The sequence below is a fragment of the Prunus mume genome, linkage group LG8 (genome assembly GCF_029339155.1).
Source record: "Prunus mume cultivar Tortuosa linkage group LG8, ASM2933915v1, whole genome shotgun sequence".
Lineage (NCBI taxonomy): Eukaryota > Viridiplantae > Streptophyta > Magnoliopsida > Rosales > Rosaceae > Prunus > Prunus mume.
In genome coordinates, this window is record NC_142705.1 from 10424374 (window position 1) to 10438239 (window position 13866).

The 13866-nt window shown below is 36.8% G+C and overlaps 3 protein-coding genes and 1 pseudogene across 4 annotated transcripts; 1 reads left to right on the forward strand and 3 right to left on the reverse strand.

Moving 5' to 3' along the window:
• Positions 1 to 1398: 1398 nt before the first annotated feature.
• LOC103341772 (heat shock 70 kDa protein 18-like) lies at positions 1399 to 4365 on the reverse strand (annotated as a pseudogene). Its single transcript, XR_016122436.1, has 2 exons — positions 3388 to 4365; positions 1399 to 3041 (listed from the first exon to the last, which is right to left on the reverse strand). The product of XR_016122436.1 is annotated as a heat shock 70 kDa protein 18-like (transcript).
• A 1221-nt stretch (positions 4366 to 5586) lies between these two features.
• LOC148914701 (heat shock cognate 70 kDa protein-like) lies at positions 5587 to 6725 on the reverse strand. The gene has a single exon (XM_089042179.1). The coding sequence runs from the start codon at positions 6723 to 6725 to the stop codon at positions 5760 to 5762; it is 966 nt and encodes a 321-aa protein (XP_088898305.1). The 3' UTR covers positions 5587 to 5759.
• Positions 6726 to 6834: 109 nt separating this feature from the next.
• On the reverse strand, positions 6835 to 7601 carry LOC103341771 (heat shock cognate 70 kDa protein-like). The gene is made up of 2 exons (XM_089042180.1): positions 7284 to 7601; positions 6835 to 7115 (listed from the first exon to the last, which is right to left on the reverse strand). The coding sequence occupies exons 1-2, from the start codon at positions 7489 to 7491 to the stop codon at positions 6835 to 6837; spliced, it is 489 nt and encodes a 162-aa protein (XP_088898306.1). The 5' UTR covers positions 7492 to 7601.
• A 1804-nt stretch (positions 7602 to 9405) lies between these two features.
• Positions 9406 to 12684, forward strand: LOC148914702 (F-box protein At5g03100-like). Its single transcript, XM_089043086.1, has 5 exons — positions 9406 to 9544; positions 10151 to 10184; positions 10357 to 11418; positions 11827 to 12009; positions 12166 to 12684. Exons 3-5 carry the CDS (start codon positions 10441 to 10443, stop codon positions 12439 to 12441), a joined length of 1437 nt encoding a protein of 478 aa, XP_088899212.1. The 5' UTR covers positions 9406 to 9544; positions 10151 to 10184; positions 10357 to 10440; the 3' UTR covers positions 12442 to 12684.
• The last annotated feature ends 1182 nt before the right edge of the window (positions 12685 to 13866 follow it).

Here is a 13866-nt window from a genome sequence, read left to right on the forward strand (position 1 = left end):
TTTCTTAATCACCGTCTTCTTATTATATGGGCCAAGTACAGAAAATCATGATGCTTAATCATGGAGCTTGGCTTGTGATGCGTGAGCATTTCACGGGTCAATGTATATGAAACCAACCCCCAAGCTGTCTATAATTTTTGCAAGTATGTATTCTCACTTAGTTAATGACTAGCCCCTTGGCACATGCTCACTCATGTGCCAATTGGTTTTCTATTTTTCTTGTTATTTTATTTTTAAAATTAAGAAAAGATAACATGGGTAGTTATATTCTATAAAAGTATGACCTATTATTTGATTTTGTTTTTAATTTTAAGTTTTTTAATATTAAAAAAAGTGAATTTACCATATTATCATCATTTAATTAATAATTTCAATTCTTAATGTTTGCATTAACCAATGATATTTTCTAGCATTTTGAATGTTTTACCATTCTCTGCTTTTTGCTTTATATATATAGATTATTTACTTGAGTAGGAAGATAACGTGATATGTCTCGTTGTTATTTATTTATTTATTTTAAAATAATACACCCACTATATTTTGAAATTATACCCTCATGCTCATCTAATATACCCACTTCCTTTCTAACCTATGTATCACCGATCGGTTGGTGATGTAGGAGCATCTCACGGGTCAATGTCTGCACCAAGCTCCCAAGTGGAAAACCAAATCCCCAAGCCATCTAATATTACACTATTATTTTTACAAGTAATCCTCTCTTAGTTTACTGATTGTGTATTCACGAACTTGCACTACTACAAAAATCGAAATAGACGACGGAAACCACCGTCGGTAAAAGGTTTTCGCCTGTCGTGAAATCGATGCCGTCTATTTGGGTTTCAAACTACGACGGCTTTTCACCGTCGTTGTTTATCAATAAAGATGACGGTTTTTAAAGAAAATCGTTGTTTAGAGGTAAAGATCGTTATTATAGGAGGAAAGACGCACAATAAAACCGTCGTGTATTGTATATAAAGATGACGATTTTTTTATGAAAACGTGGATTGTTTATAAAAGTCATCTTTACATACAATAGACGAATCCATCTTTACATACAATAGACGAGTTTATCTTTTACAATGGAGCGGCGGTTTTTATAAAAGCGTCATCTTTACTACAATAGACGAAGGTTTTTAAAAGCGACATCTTTGTGTACAATAGACGACGGTTTTTTTATAGTAGTGTCGTTTTTTTCTAGTCATCTTTGTCACTTTTTGTAGTAGTGTTGTTTCCATCAGAGAAGCGTGGTTAATTAGGTATGGATGAATGCAATTTAATCCAAGTGACCCACAAAATAGAAGAGATTAGAGTGATTGCGTTGATAATCTGAGCCGAGATGGTAAGTGGGAGTTTTGGATTTGTCTTAAAACAACATATAACCTGGTACAAGTAAAACAATTAAAAGATATAGCTGAAGTGCATAGACTAATTTTTTTACAAGGGTGATCTTTGAATGACGAGACGACCTAAGCAATGACAATTCATATCATGAGATGACGTTGTGGAGTGGACCCAAACGAGTGGTTAGTGTTGTATTAACTTACTAACTAGTTATAACTTAAGTGTGATTTTGTATATATATATATATATATATATATATATATAATTGATTTTATAAATATATCTTATTTCAACGTTACTATAGCACTATATAGATTATCATTTCTTACTTCATCTTGATTCTCAAATCCCTCAACCTTCTTCGCTTTGTCACGGTTAAATGGGATCGCTTTCTTCTGGCCAGTGTACTTATCCTCAGTATAGACACTCAAGATGCCATCGGCATCAATAGCAAAGCAAACCTCAAATTCAGGAAGATTGTTTGGCGCTGCAGGAATTTCTTGAAGGCTATATTCACCCAAAAAGTTCATACTCTCAGGTACGCTACTCTCACCTTCATATATGCAGAAGTTGATTGAAGGTTGATTGTCCTCAACAGGAAAACGCACCATCATAGGAATTCTAATGTTTCTTGGAATTAAATTCCCAAGTCCCTTGAATCTATCATAATCGGTAATTTCCAGAACAAGTGGCAGAGGAGTGACATCCGAGAGGGTGAAGCCTTGAATAAACTTCCCATTTACATTCCCACCACTTAGGACTGCAGCTTGAATCGCGGCACCACATGCCACTGCCTCATCCGGATTAATGCCCTTGCAAAGCTCCTTCCCCTTGAAAACCTCCTTTAATAGCTCTTGCACCTTTGGAATTCTAGAAGAGCCACCGGAGAGAACAATATCATGGACACTGCTTGTATCTATGTTTGCATCCGTCAAACACTTCTTCACAGGCTCCATACACTTGATGAACAAATCCTCATTCAGTTGTTCAAATTTGTGACGGGTAAAAGTTATAGTGAAATCAGTACCCTCACACAAACAATCAATTTCAATGTCAAAGTCAGACTCGAATGAGAGTCTCTCTTTTGCCTTCTTACATTGGTTTTTTAACCTCCTAAGAGCTCTGAAGTCTTCACTAACGTCGAATTTCTTCTCCCTCTTGAATTCCTCGACACAATACTTCACCATTCTGTTATCGAAGTCTTCCCCGCCAAGGTGAGTGTCTCCAGCCGTCACCTTGACTTGAAACTCACCAGAACTAGTCATGGTAAGCAATGAAATCCAGAGTGCCACCACCCAAATCAAATATCATTACGTTTCTCGTGCTACTCCAACCGGACTTCTTGCTAAGTCCATAAGTAATGGCAGCAGCACTTGGTTCGTTCATAATACGCATCACATTTAGGCCAGCAGAGAGGCCAGCTTCTTTTGTAGCCTGACGTTGCGAGTCATTGAAGTAAGCAGGGACAGTGATAACTGCATGTTTCACAGTTGAGCCCAGGTAGTTCTCGGCAATCTTCCGCATCTTTTCCAGAACCATGGCTGAGATTTCTTCAGCGGAAAATTGTTTATCTTGGCCATTGTGGGTAATCACAATCCTGGGCCTGTCTGCTGGACCTTCAACGACCTTGAATGGCCAGTCCTTCACATCACTTTGAATAGAAGCATCATTGAATCTCCTACCGATTAGCCGCTTTATATCTACAAATTGATGCCGAATTTATTTAGACTTTTATTCTATCACATAGGAATAGAATATTTCATGGTTGAGTTAAGTAGGTATCTAATATAATAGCTTCTTTACATACTTTTTTCACCTTGGAAGGATCGTAACTGAAAGTCAGGGGAGGCCCTGAGCACAAGCAGGCAAGGCGGCCGCTATGGCCTCCAATTTATGTCAATCTCTATATATACACCAAGTATATATATAACTATAACTTATGAGGATTAGTTCTTCTAAGTGATAAGTGCAGAAATATGAGTGAACAGAATTAAAAAGGAGACAGTAAATAGTTATAACGAAAATTGATCATTTAATCCTACATACCAAAGATGGAGTTGGCTGTGTTTCTGACGACTTGGTTAAATGCTGCATCACCTACCAAATTAGTCTCATCAGTTTCAGCGAAGGCAACATAAGATGCAGTCTTCCTGTTCCCGTGATCGTTCAGTATAACCTCCACATGATCCTTCTGCCACACGGCTACGCGGGAATACGTTGTCCCCAGATCGATCCCTATAGCGTGGTCTCGCTGTTCATCCAGATGAATTTCCTCTTTCAACAATAAGTCATCCACCTCATCCCAACTATTTACTTCAGAGACTTTCATCCTTGCACGAATGGGATTGTACTCCTCTGGTAATCCCGCCAGGATGTGTAAATGAAGTAGGTCGACATCATCTACAGGAGCACCGGCAGCTGCAAGATCAGCCGCCAACTGTTTGATAGTTTCTAGATACGCAGTCATCCGCATGTCGGGATCTTTCTTCAAGTTGTGTAGATCTGATTTAAGCTGATAGATGCGAGCATGAGCGAGACGGGCGAAGTGTTCCTCGAGATTGAGCCAGACCTGTCGTGAAGAGTCAACTCCGGCGGGCATGACAATTTGTTCGAGACTTTCAGATAGAGTGGCTTTTAGCCATTTTAGAGCCTGTTGCTCTCTGCCATACCAATTAGTAAGGGCAGACTGAACTCGCCCAGGACGAGGCTCTGTTCCATTAATGATTCCAGAAATATGATGCTCGTGAAAATATGAAAGGGAGAAAGTTTTCCACTGTTGATAGCTATATATATCACTCGTGAGTTTGATTGGAACCAGTAATGGTGACATGTTCTCTTCGGCCATGGAAGCACCAGGAGATTGGCTACAAGTAGAAGTTGGAGAGCTGAAGTTGATGAGTTGATTATCTTAATGTGAAATATATACATATATTTCAAGTACATTTCAAGTCAACAAATGAAAAGTCTAAGTCAGTACACAATATATTTGTAAGATATATATTTGAATTTAATTTTTCAATGAAAACAAAATGAATTTCAGGAGGCAATTACTTCTATGCGGGACCTACCTCACCTCAACTAATGTTTTCAATTTTTTTTTGGGCACCTACCTCACCTCATTGTAGGATTGCTAATTCATTTTGAATAATCAACATGATTGCCATCAAATATATTATATAAGCAAAAACAGCTGGAAGTCTTGGTCACTAGCTATAAGCAAAAGTCATCTCATGTGGGAAACCCATTCATTAGTCATGACCGCGTGCAGCATATCCAATCAAAATATACAAAGGAAAGCGTTAATGATTCTTAATTATATATATATATATATATATATATATATATAAAAGCTTATCATACACAAGTTGCATTTAAAGTTCGATTTTAAATTTGCTTAACAAAAAACAATATAGCAAAACGAAGTTGTTGAATTCCATCCCTTTCGTATTTTGTCACACTTAATATAAAACAATTTGAATATAACAAGTTTATCCTCTCATAGAATTACTTTAAAGAAAATATTAAATTTAAGAAAGGAAAAAGAAAAAGTGACACACACTACAAACAAAAATACAAAACTTCCAACGTAGTGGAAAATGACATTGACTTGCACACAAGAGTGCCCTCAGGTTCAAACCTCCATGACATCTTGAATGTGTGTGTGAGAGAAACTCAATTTCCCTTGTAGTTTAGACTATTGCTTGTATTAAAAAAATTTAAAACTTGCAATTTAGGTTTTACTTACCTTGTAGTCACACGCCCTATTACCGTGCAGGTGATGGTTCTTTATTTACAAGATGATTCTTCCGCTCCTCTGACTGAAGGAAGTTGAGATTCCACCCCCAAAATAAATTGGCAATGAAGGAGCAGTACAACTCCCTAAAAGTCTATGTTAAGTGTCTTAACTTTTCGATGTAGGACAATACTCAACACCATTTATTTATTTCTTTACAAACACTTCTAAAAAATTCAGGACTTTAGTTCCGGGCAAAATATTGGTAATTCCGTTTGGTCTTAGAATAATACAAATTTCTTTTCAATTTAAATATTGAGATTTTTAGTCGTACTCTTGAGAATTTTTATTTATTTTTTAAATTATAGCCTAGGCTAATTTTCAAGTTGCTGAAGGTGATATATTGTTGAGGTCTAACACCATTTACATTATGTAATTTCTTTGACTTTTCAACTATTAGTAAAACTTAAATCTAAAAAAGGTTTGTAATTTAAGTGGCACAAGCAGAGCCATAGCCAGGAACCCATCGACTTCCTTATTGATCAACCAAATTTTTTATTATCATCACAAAACAACATAACCTGGCCTTAGTAAAACAATTCAAAGATATAGTACTTAAACATATGAAATAAAATCTTCGGCAGAGAACACTCAGTTCCCTGCCTCATCTTAATCCTCAATTCCCTCAAAACTTCTTTCGTGTGTCACTGGTGATTGTGATCCCTTCCTTCTGGTGGGTGGACCTGTCCTCAGCAGAGACACTCAAAACTCCATTTGCATCAATATCAAAGTAAACAGAGAAACTCGGAACACCCTTGGGAGCCGGAGGAATGCCTTCGAGGGAAAATTTACCCAAAAAGTGATTGTTTTTGGCTATTTTACTTTCACCCTCATAAATGGGGAACTCAACAGCATCTTGGTTGTCATAAACAGTAGTTACGTTTGTTTTCAACCTGACGGGAATTCTTGAGTTTCTTGGAATCACAACATTCATGTAAAATTTGGAACTATTATGTTCCATGGTCTCCAACCCAAGTGATAGAGGCGTGACATCCAAGAGAGTGAAATCTTCAAGCTTCCCTGTTACATTGCCGGTCAAGACTGCAGCTTGAACAGCGGCTCCATACGCCACCGCCTCATCAGGATTAATGTTCCTGCACAACTCCTTACCCTTGAAGACCTCCTGTAATAGCTCTTGCACCTTTGGAATTCTTGAAGAGCCACCAACAAGAACAACGTCGTCGACCTCGCTTATGTCCATTTTGGCATCCTCCAAACACTTTTTCACAGGCTCCATGCACTTGTGGAAGATATCCATGTTCATTTGTTCAAATTCGTCCCGGGTAAAGGTTGTATAGAAATCTTCACCCTGGTACCAACAGTCAATTACAATGCTGCTTTCAAACGAATGTGAAAGAGCCTTCTTTGCACTCTCACACTCGGTTTTGGCCCTCCGAAGAGCTTTGGAGTTTCCACCAATGTCCACTCGATACTTTTTCTTGAATTCTTGGACACAGTAATTCACCAATCTGTTATCCAAGTCTTCACCGCCAAGGTGAGTGTCTCCTGCAGTGGCCTTCACTTCAAACACACCATGACCTATGGTAAGCAGTGACACATCTAAAGTTCCACCACCCCAATCGAATATCATCACATTTCGCTTATGCCGACCAGCCTTCTTGTCAATGCCGTAAGCAATAGCTGCAGCTGTCGGTTCGTTGAGAATGCGCAGCACATTAAGCCGGCTAATTCACCAGCTTTTATTGTAGCCTGGCGCTGAGCGTCGTTGAAGTAAGAGGGACCGTGATAACTGCATTTATCACATTAATATTTGAGCACAGGAAGTTCTCAGCAATCTCCCGCATCTTTGCCAGAACCATGGATGAGATATCTTCAGCAGCAAACCGTTTCTCTTCTCCCCTGTGTCTAATCACAATCATGGGCTTGTCCTCCGGACCTTCAATGACCTTGAATGGCCAGCACTTGATATCACTTCGAACAGACTCCTCACTGAATCTCCTACCAATTAACCGCTTTGCATCTGTAAATTATTCCCAGTTTAGATTATATATACTAAATGTCTTAATTTTTAAATTTATACCGAATTACTCTAAGAAAAATTTGAACCAAATATATAGTTGTGTTGAGACGAGACCACAAAAATAAAAATAAAAAAAATTCAAAGATTGAGTGATCATTTTATTCGTACCAAAGACTGAGTTGGCGGGGAATCTGACGGCTTGGTTAAAGGCTTCATCACCTACCAACCTGTTAGTATCCGTGAATGTAACATAAGATCGAGTTGTCCTGTTACCCTGACCGTTCACTAGGATTTCTATATGATCAGCCTGCCATACCGCTACACACGAATGAGTTGTCCCCAGATCGATCCCAATTGCATTTCTATCTTCTGCCATTGTTAATTTTCTCGGCTCGAGAGCTTGAAGAAGAATGTTAAAAGATCAACAAGGAAATTAAATAAGTGCAGAAAACAGATGTGCAAGGAAAATAATATATGGAAGAAAAATGAAAGTCTAAGGCAATGCTTACGTACTACAATTGTAAGATACAATCACTCTAGCGCGTTGAAAAGTATGCTTGATTTTGGAGCAATGAGATAAAGTCCTGTTTTGGGTTTTGGGGTGTAATATGCAAACTCCTAGCGACAGATTCAAGTCAACGATGAAGAAAAGTTATGGAAACTCATCTGTATTTTTTATAGGTCAGGCATCTTTATTTTATCAGGCCCCATTTTGAAATATTTTTAGTGAGAGAGAAGATGTAAAAGTGTCAATTTGGTAATAGAAAGAAAATAAGGATTGAAAATCAATTTGAATAGGTCTTAATGTTCAATTTGAGATAATTTAATAATTTGTTAGGAAACAACAGTTAAGGTGAGGCTTCACCATCAATGCAAAGTCATCGCAACTTCGTTGCTGATTCCATTTAAATGTTCAACGTGATGGTATTCAACATGCTCATATAGTCTTTGTCTTCAAAGGAAGGAAATTGATGGGAAGCAGTCCAACAGGTCACCCCCAATCACTACAAGGCAAACCATTTTCAGAGACAAAACATTTTGTCGCCAAAATCAGAATGTCGTCGGCCAAAGCAAATATTGGCGACGAAACGTAACATGGCATTTGGAAAACGGATAGTATTTGTCCGTATAGATAGAAAATAGGATTAAATATCAATGTGAAAAGGTTTTAATCTTTAAGATTCGTCATATATAATACAATACTTGGAAGTTTGAGATAATTTAATAAATTCAATAACATGTTTAAAGAAGTAAAGGGAGGCTTCACGTCTGAGCAACTTCCTTGCTGATTCAGTTTAAACCTTCAATATGATGGCAACATACTTAAGTCTTTGTCTTCAATTGAAGGAAAATGATGGGAACCCCATCTCATTATGTCTATATCCAATCAAAATAAGGAATGATAACAAGTACAAAAATAACAATGTAGCGGGTTGGAGCAATTGCTCTCCCCAGATCTTAGGTTCGAGTCCTATAACATTTAACAACTACTCATAAATGTGTTAACTAAAAGTTTTTCTTTTAATATTTTAAAAAAGTCAATTTACCCCGCCTTCTCCCCCAGTAATCTAGGACTGAAGAATTTCCTTAGTTAATTATTAAATTAATTTAAGTCAATTCAGCCCGAAATTTACTTAAAATAAAATTCTTGGTTGAAGGTGATTAAGGTAACGTGATTTGGTCTTAATGTTATTTTGCAATCAGTTTTTGAATCATCACACTCATATATATAGCATAAAAACTTTGGGACTGTTTAAATGTGGACTTGAGTCATCGTTAGTGGAGGCTCACTAGATTATTTTAATTTTGATGTTAAATTTATCGGTTATTATAATGATCGTTTGTGACTAGTTTGTATTGCCCTTTGTGAGTGGTGGTTTTTTTGACTGAATTACAAATGCAATCATAGAATTTCTATATAAAAAAAAAAAGGTAGTTTAGTTTCAAACTATCCTCGAACATATGGGAAGATTGGTTTCTTATGTGTCTTTGGAACTGTTCAATGGTTTGTAATCTTAGGTCCACCCATATAATACGATTATAAATCTTCAATCACAACATTAAAACACACGAGGGTCGAATTTAAAAACAAAATAAAAAAAAGTAAAAAACAGCAAAACTAAAGTTTCTATATTGCTAATATTATTTTCCTTTTTTTTATTTCTTCCATAAAGCCCAAATACAAGGGCCCAAAGGGAGCCCAACCTAACAAGAGCAAATGGATCGGAGGACATAGGAAGTTAAAAGGGTCGTGCTTGGTTTTCGCGCTAAAATTTCAGGGCGGAGCTGAGTGGTCATAGGGTGCACTTCCTCTCCCATTCGAAGCTTCTTCATCGTTCTTGGGCTTACACGTAGCCGAGAAAATTTTAGAAAGTGAAGGATAAAAAACAAAACTTTGAGCACCGAAGCACCATTTCAGAGTTCACCAGGTTGGTTTTTTATTTTTCGCTCTAACTTCCTTTCTTTTATATTTTTCCTTGCAATATTTGATTTGTTACCCCTATTTTCTGTCTTGTTGTCGTGGAAAGTTGAAATCTTTGAAGAGAAAAAAAACCCATGAAATTAAAACAAAAATCCCATTTACATAATGTGAATTCATTTAAGTCTTTAATGAGACCGTCGATGGCGTTTTCTGGGTTTCTTCTCTGTTTGGTAACCAAGTAACAAAGAGGCATTGGTTTTTTTAATTTAGTTGCTGTCCATGTGGCAACAAATTTTTGTTGCAAACTTCAGTATGAGTGTTCAAGTATTCAGGCACAATATATCAAGCATAAAACATGTACAGAGTGAAAGCAGGATAAAACAATCTTGCAAAGGGAATAGGGGATTGAAGTTTGTCAATTTGTTTATTTGATTGTTTGGTTTTCATTGGATATGAATTTGGAGTTTAGTTCTGTTCATATGTGTTGTTTTATTTTCAAATTGCTGAAGTTCAATGTTGGAAGGCAACTTTATGAAAAGTTCTATTTATCTTGTTTGTTCTACAACTGCGATTAATTCAATGATTATAGTTACATGCCTTTCTCTTGATATAGGTGACACAAACTTTCCCAACCTCTGGAGGCTCTGGTAAATTTTTTATTCGTCCTTTCAGTCTTAGACTCAGATGCAGAACCCTTTCCTTTTCTTTATCTAAATTAGTATAAATGAGATAATACTATTTAATTTGGGCAGCTGTAGAACTCTCATTGTGATAGTGTGGTAAAGATGGTGAAATATATTGGTTCTTTCAATGTTGCAGGAGAACGATAATGCTTGTAGCTCCACTGCCGCTTCCAACAATTCTATGGATACTATTACATTAACAAAATAGGAGCACAGTCTCATGGGGAAAAAGTATAAATTCCGAGTAGCTCCAAGTCATCAAGCTCATCTAATAGACAGATTTAGTAATCTTCCAAACGAAATTGCTCATCATATCTTTTCCTTTCTGACTTTTACAAACCTTACTAGAGTGGGTGCTGTGTCCAAGACATGCAGACGATTTTATCTATCAATGCCATCGGTGGTTTTTGGTGAAACTTACTTTGTGGAAAAGAAGGAGCAGCAAATAGAGTTGTTGAATTCTTTGGATAGGTACTTATTTAGTCGTGGTGATAATAGGATGCAGCGCTTTTGCATTAATTGGAGTTTATGTTGGGGGATTGCTGATGAGAATATTAAAATAATCACATGGATTGATAATGCAGTAAGGTGCAATGTTGAAGTGCTTCACCTTGCTCTCTCCGTAAGAACTAACACAGTGTTTGAGTTGCCATCTTGCATCTTTCTTTCTCAATCTCTGAGGTCTCTCTCTGTGCACTCTGAGATTACTTTTCAAGTGCCTTCCTTATCTTTTTCCAGTAATCTTCATTACTTGAAGTTGAAGGAAGTTAAAATAGAAGATGAGAGGTTTTTCAAATGGATTTCATTTTCCTGCAAATGCATTAAGGAATTACAACTTATTAGGACTAGAGGCATGCCAAATATCACCATTGAAAGTGCGTCGTTGGAATCATTTAAGGTTTGGAGTAGTAACCTCTTCCATCTCAACATCTTTGGTGAGAAACTTAAAGATATCCATATAGTTTGGAGAAAAGCTTCTTCGTCATCAAATACAAAATCTTTTAATATGTTTGCTCCAAATCTCAGAAGTTTGAAGTGGGAAGGCAACTTTATGAGTAGTCAACATCTGGGAAAATTAACGAGTTTGGAAAAAGCAGGGATCTTTATGGAGTCTGAGCTAAATGACTGTGATAATATATTTAAAGTTGTTTGCAGTATGTGCAGGGGTAAAGTTAGTCTAAATCAGTGGACTGTGAAGGTAAAGATACTTATCCCTTTAACAAATTCTCTTTCAGTTACGGAGCCATTTTGCAAATCAATATTATTTAGATTATATATTTCCTAGAATCTTTTATAAGGATGTTAAACGGTGCATTTCTTGTTTGTCGAGAGTTCTCACTCTCAGTAATGGTGATGATAATGGTGTTATGATAATTTTGACAATAAAAGGAATGAAGGTTCATTTCTATCCCGCAAGTTCTGTTGGAATCCTGCTTGTTATCTATCAATAAGTTGAGAATTACATAATTTAGTTGCAAATGTAGTGCTAGACTTGACAAATAAAGTAAACTGAGATATATGAGGTATCCTGCAAGTTTCCCCTTCTAGTGTACGGGTTCTTGTCCTTCTCGTATTTTATATTTTTCGTTTTAAAAATTGGATGCAGGCTTTGGTGAGGGGAGGTTACATGCCAGCAGTACCATTGGTTGATATTTGTAACTTGAGTCTGCATATTAGGAACTTGAATGATGACCTAATTCCAGCAGTGGTATTTCATCTTGGAGGAATGCCGAATTTGAATACTTTGCACATAAAGTGCACCTTCAGCTCAGGAGTGGCTAATTATTTAGTAAGTGATCTCACTGTGTTGCCTCTGGATCTCCCACTTTTACACACTTATACGTTGACAGCCCTTGCAAATTGCCCCTCTCGATAATTTCTTCCTATTTGTTTGGGAAATTTCCGAATGATTTGCTTGTTTCCTGTTGCCTTGTTGCCTTTTCAGTGTTCCGGGATCGATATGGAATATTGGAAACTACAAGGCCTTGCTTTCATTTATCAGCTCAAAGAGGCAACCCTGGAGCTTTCCAATGGGTTCAATGGAATTGAGTTTGCTAGGTATATCCTCAAGCACGCCCCAAATTTGGAGAAAATGGTCATATTTCATTTACAAAAGTACTTTGATGATGTATGGGAGTTAAAAGACAACGTCATTTCTAATGCCACAGTTGTCTCTCAAGTCAGAAAGCCAGAGAAGAAAAGTTGGTCTGATTTTGTTTAGTCTGTAACAACTTTGTCATGGGATTGTTTGATACATGTTGGCATTTCTATTTAGATTACATTGAACTCGTGTTTAGTTTACTGCTACTCTGTGGTGTTCAGTTGACTTCATTTTAGCTTATAGATTTGATTTTCAATATTTTCTGGAGCAGTAAAATTGAGGCCACCAACCTCACCATAAAGCTATGAGTTTGCAATTGGTCACTCAATTTGCTCGTGTCAAATATTGTAATAATCAAGTGGATTTGGTATTGAGATTTCTGTTCAATCCGACTTCTTGTTTTGTGTTTTTCCTTTTTCTGTTTCTGCTTAACATTTATATATAGTATTGAGATTTCTGTTCAATAAGACTTCTTGTTTTGTGTTTTTCCTTTTTTTTTGTTTGTGCTTAACATTTATATATAGAATTGAGATTTTTTTTTTGGTCGGAATAAGAAATCTTTCATGAACTAGTATCAACTGACAATTCAAGAAAGAGTCAACATATTGAAAATTTCCAATTCCTTATATTTTTCAGATGGTCAAGTTTATTTCCCTTTTGTTTTAAATTTTTAGTAAATTAGTACAAACACCCGGACAACTATATATTATATACAAAAATAAGGCTTGATTACCCTAGATAGATTTCTTCTGTTGGCGAACAGAGGTCATTTCGAGCTTTAAAAGCGAGACGCCATTGCTGAAGAAGAAACTGTTTTGGCCACCACCACCACCTGTAAGTGATTGTTTACTTAACATACTATTTTTGCAAAATCTCTCATTTCAAGTTCGATAGCTGTCAAATTGTACACATTCATTTTTGAAAATGAGTTAAGTTGATTGAGATAGTGTAAGATTTTAATTTGGGTATTTGGAATCTTGCTTGGCTGCAAAGTCTAATTGGGCGTTCTAATTTCTTGAGTATGTATGTATATGTGTGTATATATATATATATATATATACATAATAAGCTGGTTATAGTGAGAAGTGGTTGCAAAAGTTGGTTGCAGGGGAAGGATATCTCTTGTAGCTCCACCACTGCCTTCAAAAGTCCCTATCAATCATGGGGCGTAAGCATAAGTTAGAGGCATCTGCAAGTTGTGAAGCTCAAGGCGCTACCACGCAAAATGCAATAGACAGATTTAGCAATCTTCCAGACGAAGTTGCTCACCGTGTTGAAAAGATGCAGGCTATTTCATCTATCAGTTCCTTCTGCGAGTTTCGATTTAAGTTTCCTACCACATAGAACAACCAACCAGAAGCGAGTGAGATTCATGAGCTCGTTGGATAGGTACTTGCTTTATCGTGGTGATCATGGGATGCAAGTTTTCAGCATTAAATGGAGCTTCTTTACAGCCGAAGCTGTAAGAAAGTTTTCTGATGATCATTTTGGAGTGATCGGCTGGATTCTTGCTGCAGTAAGGTTTAATGTTGAAGAGCTTGATCT